This window comes from Delphinapterus leucas, chromosome 3 (assembly GCF_059928025.1).
Source record: "Delphinapterus leucas isolate spDelLeu-1000000601 "Yukka" chromosome 3, BTC_Dleu_Yukka2, whole genome shotgun sequence".
NCBI lineage: Eukaryota > Metazoa > Chordata > Mammalia > Artiodactyla > Monodontidae > Delphinapterus > Delphinapterus leucas.
The window spans coordinates 63,403,700-63,427,768 of NC_143131.1; the positions used below are offsets into that span (position 1 = coordinate 63,403,700).

General features: G+C 39.1%; 1 protein-coding gene across 4 annotated transcripts in view; it reads left to right on the plus strand.

Annotated features, from left to right (window-relative positions):
- Positions 1-495: 495 nt before the first annotated feature.
- The window catches only part of SCAMP1 (secretory carrier membrane protein 1), a 114,134-nt gene continuing 90,560 nt past the window's right edge, over positions 496-24,069 (plus strand). The window contains exons 1-2 of one of the 4 annotated variants that reach the window (XM_089909049.1): positions 496-669; positions 23,216-23,311. In XM_089909049.1, coding sequence (XP_089765175.1) covers positions 613-669; positions 23,216-23,311 — 153 coding nt within the window. In that variant the 5' untranslated portion in view covers positions 496-612. The remainder of the gene's footprint in view (positions 670-23,215; positions 23,312-24,069) is intronic. The other 3 variants (XM_089909048.1, XM_089909047.1, XM_022594143.3) reach the window with 3 other exon arrangements.

Consider the following 24,069-nt stretch of genomic DNA (forward strand, 5'->3'; position numbering starts at 1 on the left):
TTCATTAGTGAGGACAAGGCCCCACCGGGCGTTATCTGTGGTTACAGGTGCGGAGCTTCTCTAGGTCTCCGCGCCTCTGAGCCCAGTTAAGCTGCCACTCCTTCCCCAGGTGTGCAGCCTGCGTCCCAAGCAGCCTTCCCAACCTGGGGAAGTGGTCTTAGTGTACGTCTTTCTTGCCAACAAAGTGCCACCTCTCCCGTAAGTCATGCTTGGCCACACGGCGCCGATTTTAAATCGATAACACAACCAAGTCCAGCCGGACGCTCCGCTCATCCAAATGCGCTTAGCACAGAACACCTCCGCGCTCCTTCCACTGTTCCCAGCTTCCTCCGCCCCTAGTTCCTACTCGGTCGTACTTAAAGCCCGGAGTGCTGGAGTGCGGCTCGGAGGAACGGGATGGCGAACTAGGAGCGGCGCCGGCGTCCGGCAGCCCGTCGCACCGGGCATGCTCAGTGGCACGGCCGGCTGGGTGGCCTCGCGAGCTGTACCCGGATCTGCTCGGCGGCGGCGGCGGCGGCTGCGGCGGCGACGTGAGCGCGCAGGGGGGCGGCGGGCTCGCCTCCTCTCTGTCTCTCTCTGCGCCTGGGTCGGGTGGGTGACGCCGAGCGCGAGATGTCGGATTTTGATAGTAACCCGTTTGCAGACCCGGATCTCAACAACCCTTTCAAGGTGAGCGTCGTCCCCAGCATCTCCCGCCACCGTGACGCGTCGTTGTTTGTTTAAACCGACAAGTTCCTTCGCGCCCGCCACTCGGCCCCGTTCAGCCCCTTAAGACAGGGGCTCGGGGCCGCCGCACCCCTCTGGGGGGTCGCGCTCCGGCCCACGCGTCACTCGTTTTGGGGTCGGAGTGGAACCTACCGAGCTCCCCATACGGCCGGCCCTCCCCGCGTCCCCGACTGGAGAGGGTCGTGCCCTGGCTCGGGAGTGAGGGTTCCTGGGGCTTCGGGGTTCCCGGCCCGCCTCTCGGGAGCGGGGAGAGTGATGAGCCTAGAGCAGGTGGCGTTGTCACCTGTCAAGTAAGTGTGGCTGGCCGGGCAGGGGCGGGGGCCGGGACGCGGCGGAGGGGGGCTCACCATCGGGAGGGGTTGTCATGGGGACCCGAGGGGGCGCTGAGAGGAGCTGCGTGGGTGATGGCAGAGATGTGGAGGAGAGGTGAGGGCACCGAGTACGCTGCAATTAAAAATAAAAGGTTTTTGTTTTTAATTTTTAAACTTGTGTTGCGCCCAGGTGCCACCAGCGGCGCTGCCACCCCTCCTCCCCACCATTTGCTTGAGGTTGAGGGTACTGATAACAAAGCGTAAGTTAAATATAAATAAACACACCTGGAAACAATAGTGCACGTGGACGATCATCTTCCTTCCTAACCGCTCTTAGTAAGGTAAACGACGGGATATTTTCCAAGCTCCTTGTGCGTCAGCTGTTCTCTGGGCTGTATGAGGATACCATTTCCCACATGAGCTTCTTTCTTTCTTGGAGTATACCTTTTGGATCCCAGCTTCGAGAGGGCTTGGCATAGAAACCGGCAAAGGAAGACGACTAAGGTGTTCATTATCTGCGCCTAACTTAATGCAACGTCTATATAAATACCTTAAAAAGTACCACTCCAGGTTTCTTAATGAGTGCTGTTGTTTAGCACGTGTAACTTGTTTCTGTTGCTCGAAGTTGGTTAATTTCTCCTGGTTATGTACAATAGTAACTTTAATTTGTGGTCCTACAAGGGTCACTTCTGGCTTGTTGAATTTACATCTCTTCTTTTACTCCTGGTTTTATCTCTTATTAAGAATTCTAGAAAAGGAAAAACATCCCTCTTCTGATTGTTTGCCTGTTAATTTCATGGAGGATTATCTTAACTAAATACTTCTGATTATTATTGACAGCTTGACTCACTGAAGAAATGTAGAATAGACTCAGTCAACTATTCCTTTGCCTCTAATATCACTTAAGAAAATTCTCTACACCTGGCCTGAAACTTTTAGGTTTTAAAGAGGATATGGTTATACTTTGAGTAGAATTTTTCCCCCCCAGAAGTTTAGTATTCCATCATCCCATGTTGTGGAAAATCGGATTATTCTTAAATCATAAACATTCTAAAGAGACATCTCATCACTTGCCAAACGGGTATTATTTTAGAATATTTTGAGGTATAACATTAAGAACCTGTTAGCTCTTCCTAATTCAAATAATTCATTGATGCTGTTTATTCAGCATCTGACAGTTTGGCTGTTTTCTGTTCTGTCATTCCATTTCCTGGCTTAATTTACGTAGCTAGTTCTCTTGTTAGGGCAAGACATTGTCGGCTTCTTAGCCCAGACTGCTTTTTTGTGACAAGTAATGTTGCCATGACACTTTCCTCTTCTGCTGTACAGAAGGTTGCTGTAATAATTCTAAACCCAAAAGTAGCTTTAAATATTCATTGTGGCATAAAACTATAAACTTTTTTGTTCTTTATAAGTGGGTGCATTCAGAGGACAGTGATTATTTAGGTTCATAAAATGCTTCAAAGGACGGATAATTTAGGCCTAAAGAAGACTTGGTTGTACACGTTTCTGTTTATGATCTTTCCCTATTTTTGGTGACTGTCAGAGCATTGTGTATCTGACCTTTGATTTTTCTACTTAAATTCAGCTGCCCTTCCTCCTCTCAAAGTAAAGCTTTACATTTATAGCATATTCTTTCTTCTTTCTACTGTTGGTTTCCTTCTATGTAAATGTGATTCTTGACATAGCATTTCTGGTCCTCTCTACTTACATATAAAAAGTTCTCAGGTGCATCTTTGTGTTACCTTATTGTCATCTTTCTTCTCAAATCTGTTCTTATTTTCAATATTTGAAATATTTCAATATTCAAAAATAAAGTTCATATTTTCAAAATATATATTTCACATTTGGCAACCATCCTAATTTCTTCTTAATTAAAAACTATTTGATTTCCATTGCTAACTTGCCCACTGTCTTACATCGAGGTGTAGGTAGTGCAGAATTGGCATTGGAATTTAGATCACCTGATTCCTAGTCAATTGCTGATGGCACTCTATATTCTCTGTTTGCATTTCTTTCACCAAAATTCTTGTCTTGTGTTTGGAGCTTGGACTTGAGGCTCTCATGTAGTATTTAAAAGTTTTGGGTCAAGAGTTAAAACAAACAAAGAAACAAACAAAAACCCCAAAATTGCATTTAATCTTGGCTTTGTCACTGACCAGCTGTGAAACCTTGGAAAGTTACTTAGCCTCTCTATACCTTTCGTTTACTATTATGTAGAATAGAATGATATCAATAGTACCTTCTCCAAAGGATTGTTAATAGGATTAGGTGAACATACATTTAGTGTGTTATCAGTGCTCAATGCATGGTGCCTTTAATTAGATAATAATAGGTAGTATTAATAGGAATTCAGGGAACTGTATTTAATTATAGTTGATGATATTATTCTTAGCTTATTAATTTGGTGGAGTTCATGTTACCTTTGAATCTTCTAGAGTGCTAATAGTAGCTGTTTGGCGGGTCATAGTTGAGGGATCAAGGCTAAAAATAATTAAGTGGTTTGCCCTAGGTCACCCTACTAAGAGTAGACCCAGGTTGTCTGAATCCTAGTGCTTTGTCACTTCACATGCTTCCTCCCTAATAAAAGAACTCTATATTAAAATTGAGCAACTGTCCATTTTATTCTGGCCTCAAACATTAATTCTATTCTATTGAAATAATCTATTTAAAATGGCATACAATTCAGTGTTCTTATTTATCTTTTTAGTTGCAGTAATATCAGTGGTATCCTAACAGTTTAGTTGAAGTTGAAAATTGAAAACTTTGTCTTAAAAAGAGACCTATGGGCTTCCCTGGTGGTACAGTGGTTACGAATCCACCTGCCAATGCAGGGGACACGGGTTCGAGCCCTGGTCTGGGAAGATCCCACATGCCGCAGAGCAACTAAGCCTGTGCACCACAACTACTGAGCCTGTGCTCTAGAGCCCGCAAGCCGCAACTACTGAAGCCCGCAGGCCTAGAGTCCATGCTCTGCAACAAGAGAAGCCACCACAATGAGAAGCCTGCGCACCGCAACGAGTGGCCCCCGCTCACTGCAACTAGAGAAAGCCCGCACGCAGCAACAAAGACCCAACGCAGCCAAAAAAAAAAAAAAAAGAGACCCATAATTCAAGGACGATACCCGTTTTGTTTTCATTTACAATAAAGTGGATGCTACTCTTCCCTTAGCCATTTAAAATTTTAAGACTGGAGATTGGATAGCAACAGGAAAGGATTTTTTCTTTATCTTTCAGCATTAATCTGGAACATAGCGGTAGTAATTTATGGTCTGTGGTATTTTATGTTCATGTGAACTGCATGAGTTCCCAATCTCTTTTCCTCAGGTTGACATTTTAAAAAAGAGTCCACTGAGCTGCTGATTATATTTCATCAAATTAAGATGCATCATTATTTTATTTACCTCTGTTTCAGTTATCTATTGCCGTGTAACAAATACATGCAAAATCCGCAGATATGGAGGCCGGCTGCATTACACCAGTTTATATAAGGGACTTGAGCATCTGAGGATTTTGGTATCCAAGGGGGCTCCTGGAACCAATACCCTGCTTATAGCAGGGTAATCCCAAAATGTAGTGGCTTGAAACAAAAATTACTTGCTCAGTATTTTGTTATTTGAGCTACATTTAGCTGGACAGTTTGTTTTTAAATGTTATTGTCTAGAGTCACTCATGTGGCTTCAGTCATCCAGCAGCTTGCCTAGAGTGGGATGGTTTAAGATGTCCTCGCTCAACTACCTGGCAGTTGCCTGGGGCTGTCAGTGGGGGCAGCGATTGGTGCTCTTTCATGTGGCCTTTCCTAGGAATAGCCTGGGCTTTTTACGTGGTGGTAGCAGTGTTCCAAGAAGACGAGTGAAAGCCACAAGGCTTCTTGAGTCAGTTCGCTTCCGCTACATTCTTTTAGTCGAAACAAGCCACAAAACCAGCCCAGCTTCAGAAAAGGAGTGGGAGGATTAGACTTCACATCTTGATGAAAGGAACTCCGTCCCTCTTGATATAGACCTAGGAACTGAAAAGATAAACCCAGTGTAAAATGGTGAGACAGGTACAGGATAACCTCAATAGAACTCCCATCAAATGGAGGAGTGGGAGGCATGTAGCAGTCGCTGGTACAAACAGCGGGTCTGAAATCCAGCCAGGCTCATTATTCAGGGTCCCCTACTTTGGGGGCAATGAGAGTTCTTTGATTAGGGCCCAGTTCTACTACCTTGGAAGTCTTTTTCTAATCTTATTTTCTTCTGCTTTTGGCTCTACCCTCTGAGAAGTCCTTCTTTTCTGTAAATTACTCCAGTTTGTAACTGAGTAGTATTTTCAGTCTGCTTCCTTCCCATTGAAAATTGGGAGCCCAGAAACCTCTTTTCAATTTGAAATATCTCTGTGTCTTTTAGTCCAGGCTGGTACAACTCTCTTAACAATTTGTTAATCTTATGTGGGTTCAAACTATCGCTTAAAACACATCTGTAATTCTTTTTGAGACAGTCTTCTTTATTTAGGGTATAGTGTCAGGGTGCTATGGATCAACGCTCTTTTTTTTTTTTTTTTTTTGCGGTACGCGGGCCTCTCACTGCTGTGGCCTCTCCCGTTGCGGAGCACAGGCTCAGCGGCCATGGCTCACGGGCCCAACCGCTCCGCGGCATGTGGGATCTTCGCGGATCGGGGCACGAACCCGCGTCCCCTGCATCGGCAGAAGCCCTGGATCAACGCTCTTAAGATATGTGAAAGCCTTTTGTCTAGATTGAGTATCTCCTACGGCAGTGTAAGCTCCCAGGCAGGTACAATGGGAGACTGCTAGTGTGGGCAGGGTACCTCTCACAAATGCTAAAAGACAAAACTAGTGTTTGAGCATGTTTTATTTTGGTCCTTGGCTTTAACAATAATTGTAAAAGAAATGATGGTGAGTGTGAAAATTTTGAATGTAAACTGTTCTTTTGCTGATGTTGCCCCCCCTCCCCAACCAGAAAGGTTTTTTGGAGTGCAGTTAATATTTACTAGTGTCGAATGCAGATCCAGGAAACTTACTGGATATTTTCTTAATATGAATCACAGTGTTATGTAGTTCCTGAAAATATATATTGGATTAATGAAGTTAGTGACCAGTTCTTAAAAATGAATCTACAGTATTCTGTTCTTGTCCATCCAGTGAATATTGTCTTCAGTTCCCAGTGCGTATTTGAAGACTGGTTTGAACAAGATAGGTTGTTCCCAAGAAGAAGACAGAATGACCATGGGTCTGGAATCAAGTCCTAGGAAAATTAAGTTTACTCAATGGGTTTAGTCTACAGAAGGCTAAAGGGAAGTTTGAGATATACAGATGCTTGAAGGGTTCTTAGCTGGTTGAATGAATAAATGTGTTCTTGCTTCAGGAAAAAAAGGCCAATTGGCAGAGTTCATATGAAAATAGATTTTGTCCTAACATAAAGATTTAAAAAAATCTATTAGAATAGCCTGATAATGCTCTTTTGGTATGGAGTTCCCCAGCACCTGAAGGAATTCAAACAGAATTTCAATGACCTGTCACAGATGCTAAGGCAGACAGTTGTGTCTCAAGTTCTTTTTCTACTTTAAAACTCTCTAATTGTTACATTTTTGGGCCCTTATGGACCATTTTGTGAATGCGTAAATTCTCTCATGTTTTAATCCACTGGATATTGGAATTGAGTCTGATCATCTCAGAGAAGAGGGTTTATGTTCTAGGATGCTATGGTCTGAGCCCCAGCATCTACTGAGGGAGCAGCCTGAAGTGATTACTTACACATAGGTGATCATGTCCTTTACTGTGTGATACTTGCCATGCTGGTCTTAGCTGACTGATCTTATCAAGCAGAGGCCAGTCTTTGAGCTGATCAGGAGCAGATAAGATCGCTTGGTCCAAAAACTTTGCCCCAACGAGAACAGTGATAGTTAACAGAGCTATCTTTCTCAGGAGCTATCTTTCTCTGTGAGAGCACAGAGAAAAAGCCAGGTAGTTGTAGCGGGAATAACCACGGAAAGACATGAGGAAAGAGCCAAATTATCTATCATGCAAATCATGAAGCAGTAGAGTAGGAATCGTCTGACCAGGCCTTCTGGTCATTTTATAGAATTCCAGTCCCTTATTCGAGCTGCTCTTGCACTACAAGAGATATTGCCATGTTTTGAAGAATTCCAGCCTCTGTGAAACCTGGCATCCTTCTTTCTGTGTGCAGAGTTTGTTTCTTTCAACCAGAATTGCCTAAAGGTAAATGCAAAGCAATACCTTCTTGCCCAAATAGTGATAGAATCAAACCTGTAGGGACTTCCCTGGTGGCGCAGTGGTTAAGAATCTGCCTGCCAATGCTGGGGATATGGGTTCGATCTGTGGTCGGGGAAGATCCCACATGCCGTGAAGCAACTATGTCCATGCACCACAACTACTGAGCCTGCGCTCTAGAGCCCACGAGCCACAACTGCTGAAGCCCGCGCACCTAGAGCCCATGCTCCACAACAAGAGAAGCCACTGCACTGAGAAGCCTGTGCAACAAAGAGAAAGCTGTGCACAGCAATGAAGACCCAATGCAGTCAAAAAAAAAAAAAAAAAAAAAAAGAATCAAACCTGTATTTAGGGGCTTCCCTGGTTGTGCAGTAGTTAAGAATCCACCTGCCAATGCAGGGGACACGAGTTTGAGCCCTGGTCCGGGAAGATCCCACATACCACTGTGCAACTAAGTCCGGGCACCACAACTCCTGACCCTGTGCTCTAGAGCCTGCGAGCCACAACTACTGAGTCCACGTGCTACAACTACTGAAGTCTGCGTGCCTAGAGCCTGTGCTCCACATCAAAGACAAGCCGCCACGAGAAGCCTGTGCACCACAACGAAGAGTAGCCCCGCTCACAGCAACTAGAGAAGGCCTGCGCGCAGCAACGAAGACCCAACGCAGCCAAAAATAAATAAATTTATGAAAAAAGAAAAAGACCTGTATTTAGACCGAATACAGATAAAAATGATAGAAGAGGTCTACATGATATAATTAAAGTTGTACTTAGTTTTTGGTGGTAATGAAAGTCCAAACGCTATGGGATGTTTTTAAGTCACAAGAAGGAAATTTCCCAACTTTTAATAGATATGGGCATAAAAGACGATGTGGAGGTTGGTTGGATTTGACTTTGTACCGAGTGACTTCCCTGTGCAAGAAATGCCACAAGAAATCCTTGTAAGTGTGTATGCAGATAGCAATCTCAATAATCCCCTCCCTGGCGTTTGGCATGGGGTGCTTATAAGAATTAGTAATGCCAGTTCATCAGTTGATGGACATTTGGGTTGTTTCCACCTTTTGACTATTATGAATAATGGTGCTATAAACATCTGTATACAAGTTTTTGTTTGAACACTTGTTTTAGTTTCTGTTGGGTATATACCTAGGAGTAGCATCTCTGGGTCTTCTGGTAACAATGTTGAATCATTTGAGGAGCTGCCAGACAGTTTTCCAAAGTGGCTGCGCCATTTTATATTCCCGCCAGCAGTGTATGAGGGTTCCACATTCTCTACATCCTAGTCAACATTTGTTGTTACCTGTTAATAATTGTAGCCATCCTAGTGAGTGTGAAGTATCTAATTTTGGTTTTGATTTGCATTCCCCTGATGACTGTATGATGTTGAATATATTTTTATGTGCTTATTGGCCATTTGTATATCATCTTTGGAGAAATGTCTATTCAGATCCTTTGCCCATTTTAAAATTGGGTTATTTGTCTTTTTAGTATTGAGTTATAAATGATTTTTTAAAATATATTTTGGATATAAATCCTTTATCCAGATATACGATTTACAAATATTTGCTCCCATTTTGTCGATTACTTTTTTACTTTCTTGTTAATGTCCTTTGAAGCACAAAAGTTCTAAATTCTGAATAAGGTCAAATTATCTATATTTAGTGGCTTTTGTTTTGATATTATATCCAAGAATCCTTTGCCAAACCTGAGGTAATGAACATTTATCCCTGTGTTTTCTTCCAAGAGCTTTATAGTTTTAGCTCTTACGTTTAGTTTTATGATTCATTTTGAGTTAATTTTTGTATAGGGTGTGAAGTAAGGTCAAACTTCATTCTTTTGAATGTGGATATCCAGTTGTTCCAACACCATTTGTTGAACAGACTGTTCTTTCTCCTTCGAATGGTCTTGGCACCCTCGTTGAAAAATCTCTATTCTTAATCTGTGTTCTTGCAAAAGAAATGAAATATTTTAGTTTAAAAAGCCCTTCATATTTCATGCAAAATGGCTCCCAAGTACCTGCTGAAGTCCGTAGAGTATATATATCAGCTCTCCCAGCTTCCCAAATTGCCAGAGCTAGTGTTGCAACTCCTTCTAATCTCTGCTTGTTTCAAAACTTAAAAAAAAAAAAAGTGTAATAGTGGGTTTTATACTTGTTTTTAGAATGTAATTCTAAATACATCAATATTACCAACTTGATACTTTTCCTTTTCTTTAAAAGAGACACTTCCATTTATTTTACAGATTACAGATGAATTAGTGAATTTTTTTGCATATCAGCAGAACTGTTGGAACCTCTTAAAAGAATAAAGCAAATAAGTGTATATTATAAAGTGTAGTGCATTTTGAGTATTGGTGAGATCAAACTAGGAAGAAAGGATTTGTGATAGGTATGCATTATAATTCTAAATTGATTGTTAATAGAAGAAAAATAAATCAGACATTTGAATGCAAGTGATTTAGTATATGTAGCTAGTAAAGATTTTTTCTTATCAAACACAGCCAAAACAATGCATATCATAGAAAAAACAATATGTACACAACAAATACTGGATGTTTCTACTTTGTTCAAGAGAAATAAGCAAAGGCAGAGTTGTATATATGCTACTGGCAGTCATTTTATCTGTGGGAACCCTCCAATGGTGGTTAGAATTCTCATATAGTGATGAGGAATATATGTGGAAGGTGGTAGGTGATAGGAAAAAAGCATCAAGAATATGGGCCAGTCACGGCAGGGGCTGGTGTACTAGTGTAATTTTACTACCATTTAGCAATTTTCCCGAAGCTGTTGATGCTTCTTTTGGTTGATTTAGCCAGTCTTGTGGTTTTATTTATGGCCTAGCATACCTAATTTTTGGCATCTCAAATAGTCATAAATTTTAGTGAATTGCATACAAGTAAGTGGCATATTATAAAAATGTAAATTAATGTATTCCCTAAGCTTCAAAGAAGTGTTACATGCTTTTTCTACTTGATTAAAAAAAATTTTATGGAAATGTTTATATTTGAATCTCAGGGGGAACTTAACCACCATTTAGGGTTGAGTACATAAGAAAATATTCTGTGAGCTATATATATTGCAGACAAACATTTCTGTGTTCTTAGGCTGGTGCTGGGGGCTTAGAGGAAGAAGTTAATGAAGTTTACAGAGGTGGCCCAGGGGAGTTGGTAAAAGGGTGGCTTTGGAACCAGGCAGCCTAGATTTGCTTGTTCGCCTCCTAGCTAGGTGACCTTAGGCAAATTGCTTAATTTTTCTGCCTTCAGTATTTATTTTTTTATTTTTTTTACATTTCTTATAGTTCCAGAAGTTTAGCTTTTGAATTAAGACAAAGATGGGAAGCTCTTAAAATAACAGATAAAGGAAATAAATTATGGTGCAAGATTATCTTTGGTTGCAACATGTGATTATTCTTCTCGTTTATTTTATCCCTAAATTGCCTATGTTTCTTAAGGCAGACTCTAATTTTTATTAACTTTTAAACTTTTGGTATTAACAAATAGCAACAAAAACAAAACATAGAAATTACTGGTTGTCTTATAAAGTGTGGGGATTTTAGAAGCTATTATATATCACAACTTGAACTGAGGGTAATAATAATGAGAGCTCATTTTATTTTTATGACAAATCACCTTGTGATGTAAACTTTGTTTAAATGTTGGAAAGTTGTACACTTGGTTGTTTAATGTTGATGGTTTTTGAAAAGGATATCTAGTGTTCTTTTTATTATATTTGAGTCTAATATTTTTTAAAGTTGTAATTATGATTACTTTTTGACATCATGGGAAGCTAGCAGGAGATGAATCCCTGGTGTCACAGTTGGAACTCTGAACATTTTCTCTCCATGGATATATTGTTGTAGATTTGGATTTGGTGGTATGATTTTAATTACTGGTCTGAAGAGCTTAACCACAAAGTTAACAAGAGTAGGTCATTTAGCCAGAAATCATTTCATAAGAAAATGTTCTGGGGGCTTCCCTGGTGGCGCAGTGGTTTAGAATCTGCCTGTCAGTGCAGGGGACACCGGTTCGGGTCTTGGTCCGGGAAGATCCCACATGCCGTGAAGTAACTAAGCCCGTGTGCCACAACTACTGAGCCTGTGCTCCGGAGCCCACGAGCCACAACCACTGAAGCCCGCGCCTAGAGCTAATGCAACAAGAGAAGCCACTGCAATGAGAAGCCTGCGCACTGTGATGAAGAGTAGCCCCCGCTCTCTGCAACTAGAGAAAGCCCGTGCACAGCAATGAAGACACAACACAGCCAAAAATAAATAAATAGATAAATAAATGTTCTGTAAAACATATTTAATCTGAGATGGAAAAACTACATTTAAAAGTTGACTGCCGCAGCTCATGCAGCTCAATGTCAGAAAAACAAACAACCCAGTCCAAAAATGGGCAGAAGACTTAAATAGACATTTCTCCAAAATGTATTGTATTGCCAACAAACACATGAAAGGATGCTCAACATCACTAATCGTTAGAGAAATGCAAATCAAAACTACAATGAGGTATCACCTCACACCAGTCAGAATGGCTATCATCAAAAAATCTACAAACAATAAATGCTGGAGAGGTTGTGGAGAAAAGGGAACCCTTTGCACTGCTGGTGGGAATGTAAATTGATACAACCACTATGGAGAACAGTATGGAGGTTCCTTAAAAAACTACAAATAGAACTACCATATGACCCAGCAATCTCACTACTGGGCATATACCCTGAGAAAACCATAATTCAAAAAGAGTCACGTACTACAGTGTTCATTGCAGCTCTATTTACAGTAGCCAGGAGATGGAAGCAAGCTAAGTGTCCATCGACAGATGAATGGATAAAGAAGATGTGGCACATATATACAATGGAATATTACTCAGCTATAAAAAGAAATGAAATTGAGTTATTTGTAGTGAGGTGGATGGACCTAGAGTCTGTCATACAGAGTGAAGTAAGTCAGAAAGAGAAAAATACTGTATGCTAACGCATATATATGGAATCTAAAAAAAAAAAAAAATGGTTCTGAAGAACCTAGGGGCAGGACAGGAATAAAGATGCAGATGTAGAGAATGGACTTGAGGAAACGGGGAAGGGGAAGGGTAAGCTGGGACGAAGTGAGAGAGTGGTATGGACATATATACACTACCAAATGTAAAGTAGCTAGCTAGTGGGAAGCCCCACATAGCACAGGGAGATCAGCTCGGTGGTGCTTTGTGTCCACCTAGAGGGGTGGGATAGGGAGGGTGGGAGGGAGACACAAGAGGGAGGAGATATGGGGACATATGTATATGTATAGCTGATTCACTTTGTTATACAGCAGAAACTAACACACCATTGTAAAGCAAATATACTCCAATAAAGATGCTAAAAAAAAAAAAAGTTGACTGCCTATAATATGACCCAAATACTAAGACTTTTAAAAATTTTTTCACAGGTTTTTTCTTGCCACATTTAGCGGTAATTGTTTTGCTATTTCAGTATTTAATATGAATGACAGAAAACTCATTAATCTTGGTGGAGAACCACTATGTATGATAAAACAAACTTTTTGTTGCAAAAATCTCTTGAGAGTTTATTGGAAATAAGGGATGTCCTCCCATCCTTAGGATATTAGTTCAGTGGCTCATTCATTAGTGATCATTTGAGCTTGGCAGTCAGTTGAACAGACATATGACCAATATTTTCCTGTTCTTTGTGATCAGCCTTTTTCTTTTTATGTCTGTGCATTAGTATTGGGGCGCCTAGCTCTTTTAGCTACCCAATTTCTCAAATTTCAGAAGAAATTTTCATGATTCCATATAACAGAATGCTAAAATAAAGTATCCAGTTTGTAAGTATTCAAACTCTTGTGTCATTGTAGTCCCCGTTTGCCAATCCCCCTACCCCATCCCTTTTTACTTTTCTAATGAGCGTTTCTCTATTTAATGAGGGCAGTGAGTGATTTGGTACTTAGATTTTGAAGACATGGATTTATGGGTGGTTGGCAACATTTCTTCCAAGAAATGTTACATCTGATTATTTTATTTTGATTATCTTTTTAAAACACAACTTTGAGATATAATTCATATACCATACAGTTCACCAATTTAATGGGTACAATTTAGTGATTTTTAGTATTTTCACAGTTGTGCAGTCATTACTACTGTCAATTTTTGAACATTTTCACCACCCCAAAAAGAAACTCCATACGCTTTAGCAGCCATTCCACATTTCCCTCCCAACTTCTCCAGCACTAGGCAGCCACTAATATTCTTTCTGGACATTTCAAATGGAATCATACAGTATGTAGTCTTTATGACTGGTAGCTTTCATATAGCATCATGTGTTTAAGGTTCATCCATATTATAGCATGTATCAGGACTTCATTTCTTTTTATTGTCAAATTATAATTCCATTGCATGGGTATACTACATTTTATTTGTACATTTGTCAGTTGATATAAATTTGGGTTGTTTCCAACTTTTGGCTGTTAGGAATCATGCTGCTATGAATATTTGTACAAGTTTTTTATAAGTGGACGTATGGATGTATACCTAGGAGTGGAATTGCTAGGTCATTTGGTAATTGCCAAAGTATTTTCCAAAATGGCTGTACCATTTTACATGCTTACCAGGAGAGTGTAAGGATTCTAGTTTTTTGACATCCTTGCCAATACTATCTTTTTTATTATAGCTATTCTAGTAGTGTGAAGTGGTATCTCATTATGGTTTTGATTTGCATTTCCCTGATAGCTAGTGATGCTGAGTGTCTTTTCATGTGCTTAGTGGCCATTTGTACATTTTCTTTAGAGAAATGTCTATTCAGATCCTTTGCCCATTTAAAAATTGTTGTCTTTTTATTACTGAGATAAAGTTTTTTTTAATATATATTCTAGATACAGGTCACTTATCAAATATATGTGAAAATTTTCTCCAATTTTTTAGGTTGTCTTTTTATTTTCTTGATGGTGTACTTTATAGCAGGAAAGTATTAAATTTTGCTGAAGTCCAATTATCTGTTTTTTTCTTCTGTTGCTTGTGCTTTTGGTGTTACATCTAAGAAGACATTGTCTAACCCAAGGTCATGAAGATTTACTCCTGTGTTTTCTTCTAAGAGTTTTATAATTTTAGTGCATATATTTTGGGCTTTGATTCATTCTGAGTTAATTTTTGTATATGGTCAGAGATGTCAGTTCTCTAAAGTTACTTAACTTTTAAAATCTTTCTTAAGGATTTATTATAGATGTAGGACACTTTGCTACTATCTTAATGTTCAGTTCTTTACCCTGTTGGTTTAAGAAGTCATTTGTTCAGGTTTCTAGCCACTGCTCTATCTTTAGACGTATTGTCTTTTTTTGTCTGGCTTTCATGTAATTCACGTAGCTCAAAAATGGTGCCACATAATAAATATGCAGTTTGGAATTGTAGGACCCCTTTACTTTAGTGATATCTCATGGCATTTGCTAATTCTTTTGCCAGTGGACTATTTTCTGTTATTTTGGTTAGATGGTTAATGTGGATCCAGTGGCATAATTTGAAAAACAGGCCAAGCATATTCTCAGTCTTTATCACCATTATATTTAAACTGTAGTATTTGCCAGTTTGATAAGGTCTTTATAGTTACTTAAAGTTTTTGTGTAATTGCTGTATTAGAGATTAAACAGTTTCCAATTCAGTTGTCTTTAAGAGGTTATTATCATTGAAAATGGAACAAGAGTACATTATTTATTTAGCCAAAAATTTATGGAGCACTGAAAGTGAATCAGACACTGTGATAGTCACTAGGAATACAGAGATGAAGAAGTCCCTGATGTTAAGGATCCACACTTGAGTTGGGAGACATAATGTGTCATTAAGTGCTTTGAAGGAGAAAGAATTGGTCGGTATTGTAGCCTCAGTTCCCCTGAATGCAGAGTCTGAGGCAGAAAGCTTAGGTGTTGTTATAGTTTGCCTCCCTCATTTTATAGATGGGAAAATTCAGACACAGAGGTTAATAGTTCCAAGTTTAGTCAGGAATTACAGAACTTGGATGAAAACTATTCCATGAATGGCTTTAATAAGGATAGAGGATTTCTTAAAGCAACTGCTCAGAGTGCTGTTGGCAATATAAAATAGAACATATATATACACAATATAATATAGAATAGAAAGCACCAGATCTCTTAATTTCATTTTGACTGTGGGCTAAGAAACTAGAGTTTCTTGCTTTCTATATTATTTAAGTCCCTTCCATAGATCATTAATTATCTGGATGAAATTTTCACCATATTATATTATGTTCAGAAATTATGTTTTGTTTCCAAAGAATTCTTCCTTTAGAATGTAGAGGGGCTAGACAGGGAAATAATTTTTTTTTTGGCACTTAATGCTGGTGTTAACATGGACAAAAATTGCAATTTAAGGTGTGGTTTGTTAACTTTTAAGTTGCACTTATGAGGTAAATCTGCTTGGGTGTGTTTGCTTCAGTTGTTTCTAATTTACTAAGGAGAGATGTGGTCCATGAAAAATTAGTTAAGATTGTCATGACTTGCAGTGACAATGAATATTAATTTTTCAACATCATGATTTATTCAATAATTCTAGTGATTATTAAGCACTCTTTATAATGAGTTACAGAAGTTTTGCTAAATGTTGTTTTAGAGTCTTGCGGAGATTTTTAATGGCTTCTTGTAGTAGTTCCCCCTCCCCCCTTGAAATTCTCAGTGTGTTTTAAATTCATATGATTACAATAGCTTTGAGAAGTATAGAGTAGGAAAAAAATTTTACTCTCTGAAGGTAGTACCTCTCATAGTCCCTAGTTTGGGACTTTCCTCGTTTAATCAAGTTGCCTAGTCTAGTGTGTAATATTGATTGGATTAAGCAGAGCTCTTGAGTATTTTAATTAAGTTTTGTGGAGCAATACAGTGTTTAATTCAGCCTTTTTCTTTTGAAGACATATTGTTTGAAACATAAATTTGTATTCTTTATCAGATTTTCTTCTGAAAACTTGGTCTTTGGAGTCAGATTTGAAATTGAATCTTGACCATGTCACTCGTTAACTATATGACTTTGGGCAAATTACTTAAATATCTCTGAGCTAGTATTCTCAGCAGTGAAAGAAAGGATACAGAATCTAAGTCATAGGGGTGATCTGAGGATTACATGAGATAATTAAAAAATCTAGTATTGTGCTAAACTAGATGAATTCTTTCTCCTTCAGTCTGTCTTGGCGTTAGCTGTCTTCAATTTCCCATAGGTTTCCTTGATAGAATTGTAAATATTCATTTTTTTCTGAATTTTAAAAAATATTTAAATTATTGTCTTCTGGTATCGTGAAAAAGTGTGAGGAAAGTGAAAAAGTATGGTGAAAGTCTGCTACCATGTTGTATAAGAACGTTGGCTTGGAAAACTTCTGATCAGGTCTCTTGTCATCTTTTGTATTTTGAAAAACTTCGAGGGAATTTAGCTTTAAGTCTGAGTTTGTTTTCCTTTTTGTAACATACTGAATTTGCCCAAATGGATGAAAGTGAAATTATTAGCCATTCTTGAATAAATTATAATGACTAGATCAGCACTGCTGAATGCAAATATTTGTGCCACATGTAATTTAAAATTTTGCAGTAGCCGTATGGAAAAGAATCAGGTGAAATTAATTTTAATAATATATTTAACCCCGTATATACAAAATATCTTTCAACACATAATCAACATAACAATTATTGATATTTTACATTGTTTTGTGCTTTGAAGTCAAAAACATGGTATGTTTTATACTTTCAGCACATTTCAATTTGGACTAGATATATTTCAAGTGGCTAGTGGCCACTATGTTATATAGCAAAGGTCTACGTGAGTAAAATATAATATTACAGCGGTAGTGGGCTTTAGCTGTGTTTGATAAAAATGTCAGTGGTTATCACTGGTTTAAAGCTTGTCTTCGTGCCTTAGCAGTCATTTATGTGGATGGTAAGAATTTACCCATCTTTGCAATCTCTATCCCAATAAATGATTTTACCAGTTATTCATCGTCCATTCCCAAAGATTCGTAAATTTTCATAGGCCCAAAATATGCTCTTCGATTATTGAGAGCATAAACCAAACTTAATATATGTTCTCTTCACAGTCATCAAATCTGTAGGTGTGACATGAGATTGTATTTTGAGAAGCTCATCCTGGATCACTGTGAAGAATACGTTGGGGAAGGGGTCAGAAGGTTGGGGGGAACAGTAAGAAGGCCATTGCAGTTTACATATGAGAAATACTGGCAACTAATGGGAGGGAGTGTGGGTTGGGAGTTGGAGAAGTGGAAAGAAAGAAGGGGGCTGATAGTAGCTTGAGAGTGATTGAAGGAATGCTTTTGGTTTTCTTTGCTTGTGTGCATTTTAAAGATGATTGAGACTTGAAATGTAGATGTGAGGCATCCTGTTGAGAGGAAGCAGATGAACATATGAGAGAAAAGGGTAACTGATAGGGTGATCCTGAGAAAAGATGGGAAGAGATGAAACTTGTATATAAAGAGAAGTTTGTTGTTGTTGTTTTTTTTTAAAATAGGTTTTGTCAAGTTGGCTTAAACTTTAGAACTGTGGGGAATATCTATCACTAAGAAAAATAAAGGATAAATTAGAGTTGTACTCTCCTCCCTCTCTTTTAAATTGGAAGGGAGAGAAGGTGAAATTAGAGTTAAATTAAGAAGTGATAGAGAACAGACTTGTGGTTGCAAAGGGGGAGGGGGTTGGGAGAGGGATGGAGTGGGAGGTTGGGATTAGCAGATGTAAGCTATTATATATGGAATGGATAAAAAACAAGGTCCTACTGTATAGCACAGAGAAGTATATTCAGTATCCTATGCTAAATCATAATGGAAAAGAATATTAAAAAAATGTATATATATATGTGTAACTACATCACTTTGTACAGAAATTGACACATTGTAAATCAACTATACTTGAGTAAAAAAAGTGATTGAGCAGCAGTTTTGGATCAGTAAGTATGTTTGCGATCGGTGTGTATACTAGGCATCAGAAAATATTTATACTTATTAAAATCTTTCTCACCCAGAAGATTTTATTTAAATGTAGTTAATGGCAATAAACTGTTTTTCCATAAAGTTTTAATGGAATACAAAATGGCAAAGAACATTGGTTCCACCTGTTCTGGTTTTAAGGCATGGAGATGCACTCAGGTTACCTCAGGTGATGGAGGTCTGTTTGTTTTGGATTCTTGGGGAGGGAAGGAAGCCCAACACAGTCGATCTCTGCAGTTGTGATGAAACAGTTTCTGAGAGCTAACAAGGTGTTTACTCAATCCATAGCCCCTGCCCTTTACCTCCCTCCTGCCAACCATTTTCATGTGAAATCAATGTTTATAAAACATAAAAATTGAGCTTCACTGATTCAAATGAAGGTTAGGGGGCTGATCTCTGCCAGCCTTTTCTCCCTCTTCTGCCCCTCTGACACTCCCTCCTCCTTTTCCCTTCTTCCCGAGGCCCTTCTGAGGATCTATAGGAACATGTGAAAACTCCTCTAACACCAGTCATTCCTCATCAACTAGAAGAGCAGTAACTCCCTTGGCCCTCTTTTTGCTTTGGTGACTCACTGGCAACTCTAGTAAATGCCATTCCCCTCAGGTGCTGAACCTACTGCCGCTTTTCTGGTCACGTTCTTATGACTTAGCTTCTACTTGTCTTTTTTTATACCATGAACTAGTGTCATGTGCTGCTGCTGCTACTGATTGTAGTACAATCTTTATGTCTCATATTCAAATAGACTCTACTTGGATTGGTTAGTTATTATCCAATATAGAGTCACTTCTGTTGGGGTCTGCTAGGCTCCCTCATGTCCAGTTCTAAAAATGGCTGCCGTTGGCACAGAGGCCCATTCTTCATCCTTTCACATGTAGCTAAGCTGTGGGGGTCACATGACACAAGGCTAGGTGGAGAACTCCTGATTGCTTTCCTCAGAAGGTGGCTGCCGTTGTTTTTTGGCCTATTCATTACATAGGATGCTCTGTACGTTCTTGATACCTCAGTCAATCAAGAATGGACAGCTTTTTCTGTTTGCTCCTATTTTGTTGGTAATAATGATAACAGCCTCAGCTATCACACAAGTGTTTTCCATGTGCAGGAACTGCATTAAGCATTTTACATGTAGTAGCTCATGAGCTGTGTGATGCATTTTACTGATGAAAAAACGGAGTCAGGTTGAAGTATGAAGTGCCTGTACAACGTTTACAGCTTTTCATTAGTGAGGCGGGGAGGGTTGAATACAGGCAGTCACCTTTCCAAACAATAAAAGACTTGTAGTCTATAGCATAACATTTCAGAGCTGCAACTGACCAGGGCAGTCATCTATCATGTTTCTCCTATTTTACATATGAGACAATTGAGAGTTTAGGTGACTTGCTTAAGGTTGCAGAGGCTAGTCATTTCCAGCGAACCCAGAGTTTCTAATTCCTAGACCTAGTCCTCTTTTCTGCTTTAGAACGAGTACCTAAGACACAAAGTTTTGAATGTTAATTTTGAAACCCAAACCTATTAAGTGTTAGCAGATACAGTAAGTGGGTACATAATGTATGGTTGTACACAATCATCCATGTAGGCTTCTTTTGTTTTTAGCCTACTGTTTAGCTTGAGGGTGATATATATATACAGAGAAGAGACTGGAGTTATTCACAAGAAATATTTATTGAGGAAACTATTATTATTATTATTTTTGGCTGAGCCAGGTGGCATGCAGGATCTTAGTTCCCTGCAGAAACTATTATTGAATTAATGTCCTCATGTCTAGGAGAAGGTGAAAGTACTTTCTTGCCAGGTTGGAATCTTCCTGTGGTTATATGTGGCAGTGATTGAGAAAGTCCAACATATAAAGCATGATGGAGGAAATCAATTGAAATACAGTGAAGGTGCACAACCCTGGAGGGTTTGGTAAAGAAACTTGGATTAAAGATAGAAAACAGCTAATTATGCTAGATGTAAAATATTTACTTATTCTCTTCTTTGAAAAAACATTTATTTCTTTAATGCATCTTGGTTTTTAATGAAACATGACCATGGAGTTAAGTTGCTTACTAAAGGGTTAGCAGAATAGCCCCGGCTTGACTAAATGACATAGCTTTATGGATAGTCAGGTCCAAAAAGGATATTTAAACTCTAAAGAATGTCTTGATTCTTGAAAGTTAGTAAAATACAGAAGTCTAGTACATTCCTCTAAGTCAATAAAATAAGACCAGGTTAGAATGCTTTCCTTGGTAGAAATGCAAATTCTCAGCCACCATCCTGCACATCAAGGTATGTTCAGAGTGGGCCTCAGCAGTTTGGGTTTTAACAAGCCCTCCAGGTGATTCCAGTGCTTGTGAAGTTTGAGAACCACTGTCATAGAAGCAACCAACTTAACAGTTAAAACAATTTCATTTTGATTGTGCTGGAGAGGAAGTGAGATTTTCCTGCTAAAGTTTTAGAATCAATAAGCAACGAGCTCAACCAGTGTCTTCTCTGGATAAAGTTATGATTGTGGTAAACTGTTTTTTGTATCTGATGGAAAGAGTATATATAGGCATTAGAAGTCCTGGCTTCGTAGTTTATCTCAGATATATGCTACTTAACCTTGAGGAAGTTTCTTTTTTAAGGCCATAGCTTCTTTTTCTGAAAAATGGGCCAATACCATCCACCAGGGAGGATCATAGAAAGGGTTGGAAATAATGTAAATAAGTGCTCAATACTTAATAGGCATTGAAAGATCATTCATTATTACTTAAATCATCAGCTTTGTTGGTTTTCTCCCAGTTTAGAGACTATAGCTCCCTCAACACTGTTTACATTTATTAAAAACTAATTTGAAATGTTAATTATGTGATAATTCAGAGATATCAGTTCTTTATCTTCCTAAATCATTTCTTTTTTCTTTTTAGTGAGTGAGTTTTTTTTTTTTAATTAATTAATTAATTAATTTTTGGCTGTGTTGGGTCTTCGTTTCTGTGCGAGGGCTTTCTCTCGTTGCGGCGAGCGGGGGCCACTCTTCATCGCGGTGCGCGGGCCTCTCACTGTCGTGGCCTCTCTTGTTGCGGAGCACAGGCTCCAGACGCGCAGGCTCAGTAGTTGTGGCTCACGGGCCCAGTTGCTCCACGGCATGTGGGATCTTCCCAGACGAGGGATCGAACCCGTGTCCCCTGCATTGGCAGGCAGATTCTCAACCACTGTGCCACCAGGGAAGCCCCCTAAATCATTCTTGGCTAGATCATTCTTGGCATATAGTCTACTGCTTGGTCACCTAATACTACGTTAGGGGAAATTCCAGACCAACTAGAAACTGAACTCAGTTTACTTGAGACAGTGATTTTGGCAAACTGCCAGTTAACTTTCAGCCTGGATTAAACTTTTCTAGACTCTAAAAGGAAACAAGATCATTTAAATTATTGTAGTCACAAGTAGAAAATTGGGAGAATGATTTCATTTTAGGCCTCTTTAGAACTAAGTTGTACCTTATGTAGGATTAAAGAAAAAAAGAATTTAATGTGAATTTGAATTTTAGGACACTTGATAATTGGATATATGTATTTGTAGTATGAAAGTTGGAACTCATTGTACTTAAGTAGCGTTGAGAGAATGACATTGATTGCATGACTGTTGGCTAAGCAGGATCCATCTTTCCGACCCTACATTTTGCCTCCCCCCCCTTTTTTCTTTTTGAATTAATTTTCTTCCGTAACTGTGGAAAACATTTTCATGGTTCCAAAGGAAAAACTATAAAAGGCGGTACATTCAGAGAAGTCTCGCTTCCAAGTTTATGCTGTCTGCTCACTGTTCTCTTCCTCTCCCTATAGGCAATCATTTTTGTTTGTTTTTGGTTTATTCTTTTTAAAAAATAAAGACACATTCATTTTTATCTTCCTTTGTGGATAAAAGGCAACATTATATTTACACTATTCTGCACTTTACTTTTTCACTATTCCGTAGCATGTAGATCTTGCACCACTTTACAACTGCATAATACTCAGCTGCATAGGACTTTGTCATATAGATGTATTGTAGTTTATTCAGCCATCTTCTATTGACAGACATTTAGTTTGCTTCCATTCTTTGCTATTACAAATAGTATTTTGCAGTTTATCTTTGGAATAAATTCCTAGAAATGAGATTGCGGGTCGTAGTTTAAATGCAGATGTAGTTTTGCTAGCACTTGCCAACTTTCCCTCCATAGAGGTTGTAACAGTTTCTGTTCCTATTAGGAATGTGTGAGAATCCTTATTTCCTTACAGCTTTGTCAACAGAGTATGTCAGACTTTTGGATTTTTGCTGATCTGATACGTGAGAAATGATTACATCAACATCCAATTGACTCTTGAACAACACAGGTTTGAACTTTGTGGGTCCACTTATATGTGGATTTTTTTTAATAGTAAATTTTATAGCACTACACAATCTGTGCTTGATTGAATCTATGAATGCAGAACCATGGATGTGGAGTATAGGGAGGGCCAACTATAACTTATACAAGGAGTTTTGACTGAGCCGAGGGTTGGTACCTCTAACCCCTGTGTTGTTGAGGGGTCAGCCGTAGTTTTAATTAGTGTTTCTCTTCTTATGAGTGAGAGTAAACATTAATTAAACATCTTTTCACTTAAACTTTTTGAATTAACTTCATATTTATGTTAATTTTTAAGGAAGTATTTCTTGGTTATTACTGCTGCTACTGTTGCAAATAATTATTCTGGATTTTCCCCCCCAGAGGTCGTAATAATAATCACTCAAGAAACAGTGTTACCTCTCATGTATGATTAAATAAAAAAGACCTATTTACCTATTTCTTGTATTCAGAGATGTCACAGTCTAATTTGGGAAAAAAGACTTGCATGAAGATCATCATGGTTCAGTGAAATAAATGCTGATGGAGATAAATACCAAGTTCTGTGGGAGCATTGAGATTGGGATGGAGTGACTTGGATATCAGGAAGGTATCAGGAAGATTATTGGTTAGCATATGAGGTAGTCTTTGGGCTGAGTCTTTAAGGAAGAGGAGGAGATTGCTAGGCTGAACCTGCCTGGAAGAGTATTACTGCCAGAGGAAGCAATGCCAAGGAAGAATATGGTGTCTGAGCATTCACAGGTTGCCTGGTTTTGTGGTGGGTTGTGGTGGGCTGGGCGTTGTGACGTGACTGCAGCTGGACCATCTGGATTTGCTAGGTCTCCACTTCTTGACCCTGAGCCCACTTCTAAATTTAAGCACAACAATGCCATCTTGATTAAAAATTTGATTAAAATATTCATGTTTCTATTTTCTTAATTTTCCCCCTGATGCATACATTCCCTCTTGATAATCTTCCTACTCATTTTTGAATAAACTGGAGAGGGTAACCCTGAGAGGAGGTAGAGTGATTTTTTTTGCCCCCTTCCCATTTTATTGTTGAGCAGGCCTAAAGACTTTTTCATCTCTGCTGTACTTTTAATTTATACTTACCAATTGCTTATTGCCAAGTTCGAGGCTCCTTATATAGTAGCTTGTTGTTTTTTAAAATTAACTAATTAATTTTTGGCTGTGTTGGGTTGCTGCACGTGGGCTTTCACTAGTTGTGGGAACCGGTGTTACTCTTCGTTGCGGTGCACAGCCTTCTCATTGTGGTGGCTTCTTTTGTTGTGGAGCACGGACTCTAGGCACGTGGGCTTCAGTAGTTGTGGCCTGCAGGCTCAGTAGTTGTGGCTCATGGGCTCTAGAATGCAGGCTCAGTATTTGTGGTGCACGGGCTTAGTTACTCCATGGCATGTGGGATCTTCCCGGACCAGGGCTCGAACCCATGTCCCCTGCATTGGCAGGCAGATTCTTAACCACTGCGCCACCAGGGAAGCCCAGTAGCTTGTTTTGTTTGG